This window comes from Fundulus heteroclitus, chromosome 12, assembly GCF_011125445.2.
Source record: "Fundulus heteroclitus isolate FHET01 chromosome 12, MU-UCD_Fhet_4.1, whole genome shotgun sequence".
NCBI lineage: Eukaryota > Metazoa > Chordata > Actinopteri > Cyprinodontiformes > Fundulidae > Fundulus > Fundulus heteroclitus.
The window spans coordinates 33,053,630-33,066,111 of NC_046372.1; the positions used below are offsets into that span (position 1 = coordinate 33,053,630).

Here is a 12,482-nt window from a genome sequence, read left to right on the forward strand (position 1 = left end):
ACCATTTGTATGTGCATAATTGATTGTGCAAAGGGTATTTGTGCAAGAATGCATTTAGAAACTAAGAGTTCGTCAGCATTTGTAGTGCTAGATAGAGGTGCAGTGATGCAAATGTGCAAATGTGCAAATATGCGAATGTGGTACAGAGTCCGGTTTATAGTTCAGCAGTTCAACAGTCTGGTTGGCTTCTCAGCAGAATAATATCAACGCATTCTATATTATAGGCGCCATCTGTGGCATTTTCTTTGTTACAGTCTCTCAGCAGTTTGCGTCTCTCAGCAGTTTGCGTCTAATGCTTCTGGACTCAGGTTCAGAGACAAGCCAGCTCCCAAAGAGTCTCCACCCCCATAAAAAATATTGTTTATCTCCTCTCGACACAGCGGGCATCTACCAAACTGTGCCAGGACCCTGGTGGAGCAGAGAGCGCAGAGACATCGGTGCCCACAGGGCAGTTTGATTTCAGCCTCTTGTTCCAGGCACACCACACAGCTGAAACCTGCCAACAGAGGAGAGATGTTAGCAGATAGAAGAAGTCAGAATGACTCCATACTCCTCTTTATTGAGAAATAAATCAGATGATGTCGACAGGAGACAAACCTGCTCGGATTTCCCTGCTTGAGCATGAAACGCCCGCATCAGAGTTTTCACTGGGTTCAGTATAATCAGGACTGATTCTGATGGGAGGTTCAGGTGCAGGACAGGATGTTCTGTTGAAAAGCGTTCCCTTTTTCTCAGAACCTGTAGCAGGGAATCATTCAGAGAACTGTCGGTATTTTTAAAGTATGTTACAGGCTTGGTCAACAGAAAACAACAAAAACAAGCTGTGAGTTAAACTTAATGTAGGTGTGTTAAAGTTACCTAGGAGGAAGATGGAGCACGTCTGCCCGTATACATCAATCATGGCCCAGAGAGGCAGGCTGAGGTCCACTTCTATTGCTAGTGTACGCTTCCCGTCGTTGTTGGCCATATAATGTAAGCGTCCACGAGGAGAGACCCAGAACTCCAGCACCGAACCTTCCTGACAGCAGGACTCGGGCACAGGACAGGCCCAGTGCCCCTGGGTGTTGGTGAGGTTAGGCATGGCCATGCAGGGCAGAGGTAAAGTCCTGGCTGATGGCGGCACGTTGGTGAAGCCTACACGCAGCGCCCCTTTCCAGTGTGCCACCTTCTTCTGCACCAGCACCCGGACCCGCTCGTTGATGCTCACAGGGCGGTTGCTGAACACGACGCCGTCTCTGAAGGTTTCTTCAGTTCTCTCCGCACATCGAAGGCCCTCGCTCAGACGGATCATGTCTCCCACAGCTTGAGGATGGAAGGTCAGGGGGCCGAGGCAAGGACAGCTACAGCTGTGCTGCATTTTTGGAGCTGCAGCGAAACCAGACCATCATTATACCTTTATGTAAGAGCATCAACCTGCACACCATGGAAGAATCTGCACTGGAAATATATGACCTCCATGTCCTCCACCAGAAACACACTCCAAACAGACCAGACTCGGCCGGTTAGATGAGAAAAGGAAGAGCCTTTGCTCCTGTTTCTGTGCACAGCCGAAAGCTGCGACGGTTAGTTTTGAGAAGGATTTTAAAGTTGAGTTAACAGCAAGAGAACTGAGAACAGAGACGGAGCCAGCTGCTCCTGTAAGTACCAGAGCAGCTTAATACAGATTCTCACTCTCTCTATATTAACAGACATAGAGCATCTCAAAACATTGATCACATCCTGAGTGTGAAACGGTGAGCACTCACTGAAACGTTTGAAGGAAGGCAAGCTGTGTGGTTTGTGCAGCTGTTGGACCTAAGAGTGACTCGTCCGCAATAATTCGCAGCGCAAGCCTACGTCATTTATTGCTCCAGGGATCATGTCACGAACGGCGCTCAATACTGGAAATGTTCTTCATCGTTTCCCTATTTGATAAACATGTCCTAAATGTCCCCTCATAGCAACTTGTAGAAATCTTACCAGGTGTCTTGTTGTCGTTCTCTTTCCTCATCTTCAATCAGTAGTCAGTCAGCTTCCTTAAACGGATTGGGGACTTGTGGTCTTGACTGTCTGGCTTAGACATGACACACAGGTGATTTAAAAACACATAAAGCCAGCAACTTGTCACACTGGTATGTAAAAACCAACAGTGCCTTGCAAAATTTCTTCAAGAATTCACATCAATAAATCTATTTGGATGTTTTAAGACAGACCAAAAGAAAAAAATGTCATGTATTTGTATTTGGCCCTGGTAATACACTAGATTATGATTTGCCAAGGGTACAAATGACGAAATGAGCAAAGGTGGATCATGTTTTAACTGCAGTTTATAACTATTGGCCACTAGATAGCACTGTTGTACACTCATTTATACAAAACAAATACTAATTAAATGGCAAGAGTGACCTCTGTTGGCGAAGAGGAATAATAGAACCAGTTTTATTATTAACGAATTTGTAGCAAGAACAGTTCTACTTCACTTCTAATGAGGGACAGAGTATATGCATGTATATCTATCTATCTATCTATCTATCTATCTATCTATCTATCTATCTATCTATAGATAGATAGATAGATAGATAGATAGATAGATAGATAGATAGATAGATAGATAGATAGATAGATAGATAGATAGATAGATAGATAGATAGATAGATAGATAGATAGATAGATAGATAGATAGATAGATAGATAGATAGATAGGGTGTGAGGGGCTGAGTCTGATATTTCAACAGTATTGTGTTGGATGGATTCCAGCAGACCTTTCATGTGCTATAAAGACCAACCCATTTACTGTGACTCAGTGCCGCCTTGTTAATCTGAACTGTTGTCCTCAATAAATGGCCAACAGTACAGATTCCAGATCAAACAAACCATAATATGAAGACCGATTAGTAAAAAAAAAAAAAAAAAAAAATGAAAATAAAAAAAAGGTTCAGAAAGCCAACCTGAATGTATCACACTGGCTTGCCAGCAGCTTTCATTTTACAGAGAGGAAGCAGAGCCAGGATGCACACAAACAGCCTTCTGGTATGATCAATGAGGGTTCAACAAGACAGAGCAGACACACAAAACACTCAAAGCGTTGATCCAAGAGGGATTTTTATGATAAAGAAAAACTGACCAGATCATGGCATCGGTCGTTTCCTTAGTGGCTTGTTCTTGACAAGAAACCTAGCTCCACAGATAAGTGCTGAGTAAGGAAAAAGTGGGAAAAACAGAGTCTGTATGATACATGAACATTAAACATTAAGGTTTTTAAGTTCCAGGACAGATCGTTTTCAACAGTGGGAAATTAAGACTGAAACTTGTTTCCTGGTTGTCCTCTCCAGTTTCTATGTGGGGTTATTAAAGTATTTTTGCTCCATACTTCCAACGTGGCAAAGATCAACAAACTGGAAAACCACTAGTGTTGTACTTCAACCCCATTTTGAGAACCATGGCTCTAAAAGAGTCTGATGGCTCATCTTTCCCTGTTCCTTTGGACCTCTGTGATTCTCAGAAATGCAGAAGTGTTTCCTCATTTTGCTCCGGAACAAGTCCTCACTTACCCTCTCCGTAAAAGGAAAACAGCCGAGTCAAAAGTAGTTGAAGATCTTCTTCTAAGCTGTGCAATCAAAAGTAATTTAACAGTAAAATGTCTAAATAGTTTGTCTGAGAAATCCCACTTCCAGGATACCTTCACAGGGCAGTTTGGTTCTGCGCTCCACTGTAAATGTTAAACAGGTGCAATCAGAGAGCAAAGGTCACATGTCTGTTAACACATCTGGAGTTCACCGAATGACTCCTTTGAGTGTATCTACGATTCCTCTTAGACACGTAGTTCACTGAAGCAACAAATATTTACAGATGAGAAATACTTTTTATAAATAACTGCATACTTTTGACTTGTTAGAACCAAAGTACAAATAGCAAGCAGCTTTCCATCAGTGGTCTTGAATTAAACGAAGCCTTATTTAGGAAAATGTTTTCAAACACCACAAATAAATCACTGCAGCAAGCATCAGCTACTGAAAGCATGGAAATGCAATTTACCCAAAATATCAGAATTGATTTTACTTTCAGTTTCGCAATGGTCATCCAGACATCAAGCAGTACCACACTGCCCCTCGGTGGTTTCTAAATGAATTGCATGGATCACAGTCAGTTTTAAATGGAAAGACAGACAGGCGTTGCCGGAGTTGACGCTTTATGATCAGTGTGGCAAAAAGATAAAATAAAAAAAAAAATGTGCCAAAAAAAATTAAAACTAATATAGCAAACAAAGTAACATAGAATAAAATACATTTAAACTAAACAAAAATTAAATGAAAGAAAAAATAGCTGGATTTTTTATTTATTTTTTTGCAATAAATGTCGCAAGAGTACATCATGCATCATCGGAACATAATTACAATCAAGACACAACAATAACAACAAAACTTTTATTTTTTATATTTATGTGGTGATAGGCACCAGCAACCCCCGTGACCCCATGAGGGATTTAGCGGTTTGGAAAATGGATGGATGGATGGATGGATATTTATGTGGTGTTCCAGTTTATGAATTTTATCTGCATTAGTCATGGGCAAACCTTTTCTTTTATCTTATCTTTCCCAATTATCTTCAGTTCACGGATGTTTGCAGACAATCATTTGCATCCCATATCATACAACTTTATTTCTAAAGCACCTTAAAAAACATGACTGCTGACCAAAGTGCCGCATAAAAATGTAAGCGAGAACAGGAATAAAACAACCATAAGTTATTACATGGGAGCTATAGAAAATTTAAGAGTTTAGGTACATATAAAGGGTAAAAGATTAAAACACAAATGCCAACTCACTCTGGGCAGCCCTAGCCAGAAAGACAAATTGTGTTTATAAAAGACTTTTAAAATGGATTTAAAACTGAAGGGAAACCTAGTGAAGGGATGCTAAAACCGGAGTGTTGTGCTTATGTTTACTTGTACCAGCTAAAAATGGTGCAGCAGCATTTGGTCCCCGCCCTTTAACAACTCGTGTCACTTTCGATTTGAGTCTTGCTCAAATCAAAAGAGAGTTACAATGGTCCAGGCATGAAGTTATAAAAGCATGGACCACTGTCTCTAGGTCACCTTAAGACAGGAAAGGGCTTATTTTTTAAAAACTGATAAAAAGAGGATTCAACAATAGCGCTGAAATGTGAGTCAACTTTTTGGTTGGGTGGTCCATTTTTACATCTTAATCAGAGGTGCAAGATTTTGCATGTGGTAGCAAAGAGGAAACATCAAAGGAAGGAATAAGAGCTGGAACCATTGAATTTAAAAAGCACAGTCCTTTTTTAGTAAAACCAAAGAAATTCAGTGCTAGTCATCCCCTGATGTCAACGAGACAATCAAGGAGGGACTGAACTGAACCATCATGTTTTAAGGGGAAATAGACTGGGCAGCCATCAGCACATAAATGGAACGGCACACAATGCTTCCAAAAAATAGCACAAAAAGGTAGTAAATCAAGACAGAGCAGGAGAGGACCAAGAATGGAGCCCTGAGTACCCGACCAGCGGAGGGCAGCAGAGGCTGAGGTAAAATCCTCCGTTTGGACACAGAAGCTCCTGTCAGAGAGGCAGGACCCAAACCCCTGCAGAGCTGAGCCAGTGATTCACCCACTGGCAGACTTTATTGATCCCTTAGCCGGAAATTTTACCTGTTAAAGCATCTCACAAACGTGAATAAAGGCCGAGGAATGCAAACGCGAAATGGTCTATAAAAACAAAATTAATCAAATCAAGAGACAGCATGCATAAAGCTATTGTTCAACAGAAAAGAAAACATCTGAATAATTTCCGATGAGAATCGCTGGCTCGTTTCTTTGCACACACAGATTTACGGGAAATGCCCGCCTCCAGTTGTGGTTTATGAACAATCGTAGGGATTTATGATGGAAATGTTTTTTAAAAGAAACCATTATCTCTAATCTGATTTCAATCTAATTGCAACAAATCAGCCGCGCACTCATTCAGTCACAAAGACAGATTACATTTAAGAACGCACACTCCAGTGGGATTCTGAAAGTAATACAGGACAGTTTATTTCGGTTTATAATACCTACTGGTGTAAAGTTATCTATGTAAGCATCCCCATTCCTTCTAACTGCAATACACCTCTGGCCGGAACAGGCTTAGGTTGAGCAGCTGCTGCAACTGATCGGAGGTTTCCTTTTCAGAGGAAAGAATATCCAAATGTATTTAATTTAATAGGAGCAATTGCTCTGTTAGAAGCCCCACCTTGAAAAGAAAATATTTAAACAGAAAATGAGTGGGTTAGTAAATCCTTGGGCCAAAAAACAGAGATCAAATATTTAGTCTCAGCAGTAGTTCGTTAGATGACTCTGTGGAGTAATGAGACACGGTCAAAGACACAATCACTGGACAGTGGTTAAGATCTGCCTGATGGGGGCATGTTGACAAAGCCCACGCAGGACACCTTTCTACTGTGGCACATTACTCGACGTTCTCACACAGACCTACTCGTTAGAAACGGGGTGGCTGCTGAACCTCACACGACCCCTGAAAGTGTTTTTGATTCTTTCAGTGCACCGGCACACTTCACTCAGGAGGATCTCATTTCCAACAGTCTGAGGTTGGAAGGCCTGCAGTACGGCAACTCTGAAGCAAAACAAGACGCCTTTATGAGGATGTTAACAGATCGTGCCTATCAAATTGACAACAACAACAATAAGAGTGATATAAACACAAACAGACTGTTAGCCTGTTTTTATTAATACACTTGACTGATTATGCTATTCCAAGTTGCACAACCATAACCACAGATATAGCTGTAAAACAATATCAATGAAAATTATATTGAAATCCTGTAAATAATTAGCTTTTGTTTGGAGTAGATGACTGCCCCATTGAGCAGATTTAGTTCAGCAGCTAATTTCCAATAAATGAAATGAAATGAAGGAAACACATTTCAAGAGCCCTTTAACACTCCCATCTATTAATATATATGGATAAATATATAACATATTATTTCATACCTTAAAAAAAAGAGAGACGAAATTTGTTCCCAGTTTTCACTGTTTAAGCTCAAACACAAGATGAAAACTCACCATCACACTGCGGCCTGCCTGCCTTTTGTTTCAATGGCTCAGCTTTCATAAAATGGATAGGCCGCATGTGCACTACTGCTATAAATCTAATGTAAATATGGCTGCAAAGCCTAAAAATAACATTACTTTATCTTGCACTTCAACATGCAGACATTTCACTCACCTCACCATGCTGGACGCTTGCTCAGTTGACTCTTCAGTATGATTGAGCATTTTCATTGACCTTCAAAGTAATGTACCCAGCTGCCAACTCCTGATGTCTGTGGACACTTATCTATTCTACACTGTTCATGTAGGTCTTTCGGTAAAAAGGAGGGAAATGCCGGATGTAGAAATGACGGAGCTGAGGATGTTTGAAGTCGCTGAAGGTGCTATGGGTAACCTGCTTCCTGACAGGGCAAAAAATAGCAAGAGATCAGTTATGCCGAGGCTTAGTTTTGTGTTCCTGATTTGTAAACAAAAGATTTGTATCCAATTTATTTTCAAATGAGATTGAATAGGATTCTGTTTTTCTTTTGTGTGTGTGCTGTGGACAATGTTTTTGTTGGTTTTGTTGAAATTTCCATGGCCAAAATACACAACTCAGAAGTGGAAAGTAGAAAGGGTCTGAAGATGTGAAGGATCAGGGAGGGATGATAGGAGCATGTAGAGAAAAGAGGTGAAATAAATAAATGCATTACTTAATAAAAGGTCAAATAAAAAACAACAATATTATTTTATATGTGTCTCTCAACAGAGAGTATTGTAAAGTTGTCTGTCCTATACACAATTGAAGTGGACATGAAAAGGCTTTGAAAAGCACATGCTTAGAAAACGTCATTTTCAGTTTCCTCTTTCTAACAAGAAAAAGAAATTAAACACTTAGGAACAACAGATCCCAAGTAAGGTTACAACAACTGACGGTGTGAGAGGTTGTCACAACAATGATCATCTATGCAGATCTTTAAATAGCAGTGCAGGGTTGCTATCCTATAGAAGCAGCTATGGAGAACATGTTATTGGCACATTTATCCCTCAGAGAACTGTGTATGTTCATTTCTGAGCACCTGCTGGCTGAATTTAATTGTCATTGTAGGGAATATTCAGGCAAAGTAGCTATGCTGCATTGCTTGTTGTGCAACACCCATTCAAAATGAGAAGATGGGGAAAATACTCTAATGAAACAAACATTTTAATAACCAGCGCTGAAAGGTAACACACACGTGATAAAATCAAGAATGACAAGAAGGGGGTGGGGGAGGGATAAAAAAAAACAACTTATGAAGCTAATTTTTAAATACCCAGCACTGAAAACCAGAGTTTGGAAGACCTGCAGGCTGAAACAGTTCGGCAACTTCGAAGCAAAACAAGTCGCCTTTATGAGGATATTAACAGATCGTGCCTATCAAATTGACAACAACAACATTAAGGGTGATATAAATCCACAACTTGGCAAACAAACTGTTAGCCTGTTTTTAGTGATAAAAGTGACCGGATCCTGGCAATTAAGGATAGTAAATGCCTTTTCCAAGTTTCACAACCATAACCACAGATATAGCTATAAAACAATATCAATGAAAACAGAAATCCTGTAAATAATTAGCGTTTGTTTGCAGTAGATGAGTGTCATGTTGGGCCACTTTAGTGCAGCAGCTGATTTCTATGAAATGAAATAAAATGAAGGAAACACATTTGAAGAGTCCTTTAACACTCCCTGTCACGGGAGCGACAGGGAGTGTCACTCCGGTGACAGGGAGCGCTTTTAATTTCTTATAAAAACATATAACACATATTAATTGACCATTTCTTATTATTCAGACATAAATAAAAGTGAACTGAACCCACACATTCCAAATAGTGGTCAAAAATAATTTTGTTTCCCCTCCTGTTTGTTGTCCCACCAGACATTTGTCCAAAAAAAAAAAACGTATCTTCCCACGTGGCATGCTCTCCTTCTTAAATAATGGCAGGGTCTAAAAGTTATTAAACTAATCACAGGTTTTCTAAATATAATAATTAATTACAAATTTTGATACCAAACTAATAATTATGTTCTTACCGTTTTAAAGCAAAAACAATAGTGGATAGAACTTAAAGAAAAACCTGTCGAGGAGAACTTTTGTCAACCCTGCATCCGTTCTGAAATTAATCAGGTCTCAGATTTCTCTATCTTTCAAAATAGTCCCAAATCTTTATCTTGTTTTACCCCGCCTTAGATCGGTTGCCCTTTTTGAGGATGCTGATACTTCTTAGGTATTGGTGAGTGTTTCTGGCCCGCTTCACATACTGGCCTCGAGGTTTGCAGGCTGCTGCTCTTTTGAAAACATAAAATGAAAACCAAATGCTGCGCTCTGTTTTGGGAATCATGGGAACTCTCATATGATTGGCTCAGAAACCAGGAAGTGAACACGGGCTACACACTGCACCAAAGCTGTTCCACATGGTACCTCTATGTTTGAACGAAGAAAAACTTGACTAAGACATTGTTGATGGAGAGGACCGATTATTTATAGAGAATGTAACTTCATTGGGGTGACATGTGTGAATGATTTCGGTTAATGCTACAATAAATTTCTTATTTATTGCTACTTTGAATATCAACTTATACAGCAACCAATTTCATGCAGAAAGCCATGGCAAGGCCACTTTATTTTTATTACACATTTCAGTAACAACATCATTCAAAGTGCTTTACTTGAACAGCATATAAGCAAAGAAAACTTGCAGAGAAAAGTACATTGCAGTGGAATAGTAGCAGGAGGTCAAGATACATTGGACTACAAACTTAATCTAATGATGTTTCAGTTAACTACACAGTTTGAATTCAATATTAACATTTAAAGGCAACTCTAAACAAACAGGTTTTTAACCCTATTTAAAGGAACTCAGAGTTTCAGCACTTTACAGTCTTTAGAGAGTTTGTTGGCGCATAAGAACTGAATGCTGCTTCTCCTTGTTTGGTTCTGGTTCTGGGTACGCAGAGTAGACTTGAGCCAGAAGATCTTAGTGGTCTACATGGCTGATACACTGATGACAAGTCTGTAATGTATCAATTTAGACTTATTGAGGTATTTAAAAGTCTATTCTCTGAGATACAAGGAGTGTAGGGACTTTAGAACTTGGGTGATGTGCTCTACTTTCTTAGTCTTAAGGCTGGTTCACACGGCAGGATATTAAAATAGTCGGCCGATTTTCACAGCCTGAGAGACACCACACGTAACGATGAAATATTTTAGCTAAAACAGGTAAGGTCGTAAAGTGTGTGGTATCCAGTCAGACGGCAAGATCAACACACCACACACGAACAGATTTCGCTTAAGATCGTTCAGATGTCAGATGGGAAATCTTGCGAATCCTCTCAAGATCGAACGTGAGTTCAGAGTAAATAAACATGGACGACCAAGAAGAATAATGGCGATAGTCAGTGGACTAACTTTAACAGAGAAAAAAACATAACAAACAGAAAAGGCGTTGGTTACAGAAGCGGAGATGAAAGTATGAAAGTTAGTATGAAAGTTTAGTTTTGTTTGAAGGTGCTATGAGAAACCTCCTTCCTGGCAGTGATAAAGATAGAAAGAGATCAGTTATGCTGAGGCTTAGTTTGTGTTCCTGATTTGTAATGAAAGATTTTTTTTATGCAATTCATTTTGCACTGAGATTGCTTAGGACCCTGTTTTCCTTCAGTGTGTGTGCTATGGACCATGCTTTTGTTGTTTTTGTAACAAATGTCCACATTCAAAATACACTCTTTTTAAAAAGAAAAATAAATTAAACACTTTGCTTGTCATTGTAGGGAATATTCATGCAAAGTAGCTATGCTGCATTGCTTGCTGTTGTGCAACATCCATTCAAAATGAGAAGATGGGTAAAATACTACAAACATTTAAATAACCAGCGCTGAAAGGAAACACAAACATGATAAAATCAAGAATGCTTCCTTACAACTGCCTGTGTAATAGACACCAAATTTGTCAAAACAGCTTATAGTGTCAAACAGAAAGTGGATTCAGCTTTTTCTCAGCACACATATAGCAAATCAGTAGCCAGTAAATCTTTCATGAAATATTAAACTCTGGATTAAATGAGGGAAACTCCCCGTTCTGGCCGACAGCTCTAGGTGCTGATGCAGATCATTTGTTGCAAAGTCAGCAACATTTGGGCTTCAAGGTTGAACACCTCGTCTGTGTTTTCGGTTAATTCAAACCCGTCTTGTTAATCGTTGACTTTTCAGCCATGATACCACCTGTTTGATAGTGTATCTGGCAAAATAAATGAAAAATAAGACCATAAACATGTCAGAATGAAACTGCCGGCCGGTTTCATTTTGGCCAAAAATCGGCAAAGGACTCCGAACAGTTACAGAGCAGAAGAGCGTTGGACAGGGGCGCCGCTTAATCCAAGATGTGAATGCAAGAAAAATCTTGACCCAGTTCTTTTAAAATGACTGTTCTTACATGACTTAATAATAAATATTCTCCAAACACTAAACAATAACTAGAATGCACATGGAAATGGAAAGAAGGGGGAAACGGCTTTTCTGTTGAACTCAAGTATTACTCCCATGCTAGTGCAGCATAACATGACCTTTCTGTAAATCTACCTTCACAGTTGGAGATAAAGTCCACATTTTGACTGACTTTGTGGATAATGTTAGTTTGTTTCCTAAATGTTCCGCTCCTTTTTGGCGCTTTCTTAAATCGAACTGGCTTCATAATGAAATCTCATCTGCACAAGCACCACTGTGCATATAACTCTTTGGTGTTTTAAAATCAACCTTTAAGGGTCTTCTCCACTAGAAGGCTGGTTTTGTCCTTGTACCGGGAAAGATTACGCTATTACAGGAAAGCCTGACTCCACCAAAGGAAAGAAAAACACATATTGTACACTGGGAGTGTACAATATGTTTACACAGTAATCCTGATATTAAAATGTAGCTGTCTGATTTGGCTTTGTGTGGATTTTTTAAAAATATACATATTCATTTTGTTTTACTGCCATGAATAATGAGGTTGCTGTATTAAAAACTTACTTATTCCTGTTTTATCCACAATTTCTGTTCATTATTTCATGATACATTTTAGTAATAGTGGTCTCTTGTTTTAACGCTCTCAGGATTTTACCCTCTACGCTGCTCAGTGTCTCATCATCGTCATAATTAACACAGCTACGTTGCCCCTGTCCTTCAGACCAACTTTATCTCTGTTAAAAACACCTTTATGGACATTTTTCTGCTTTCCCTGCATACTCTTCTTTAGCTCTTTTTTGTATGGTCATTGTTCTTTGCTGTTCTTTGCCTCCTGTTTTTATCTTTTATACGCTATGATCTCTTCTGTATAGTTTTATCTTACTTCTCCCCCAGTAAAAGCAATCTGTTGACACCTATAATCACTGCGCCCATAAACTAATTGCTAAGATGAATGCTTTCAGTTTTGCATCAGTCGTCGTATG

The 12,482-nt window shown here is 39.4% G+C and overlaps 1 protein-coding gene across 2 annotated transcripts; it reads right to left on the reverse strand.

Moving 5' to 3' along the window:
* Nucleotides 1-2,145, reverse strand: LOC105926832 (E3 ubiquitin-protein ligase NEURL3). 2 transcript variants are annotated; one of them, XM_036143545.1, is made up of 4 exons: nucleotides 1,960-2,145; nucleotides 859-1,365; nucleotides 598-738; nucleotides 1-496 (listed from the first exon to the last, which is right to left on the reverse strand). In XM_036143545.1, exons 1-4 carry the CDS (start codon nucleotides 1,988-1,990, stop codon nucleotides 276-278), a joined length of 900 nt encoding a protein of 299 aa, XP_035999438.1. In that variant the 5' UTR covers nucleotides 1,991-2,145; the 3' UTR covers nucleotides 1-275. The 2 variants fall into 2 exon arrangements, with proteins under 2 accessions (XP_035999438.1, XP_021172616.2); XM_021316941.2 differs by lacking the exon at nucleotides 1,960-2,145 and adding an exon at nucleotides 1,746-1,849.
* Nucleotides 2,146-12,482: the final 10,337 nt, after the last annotated feature.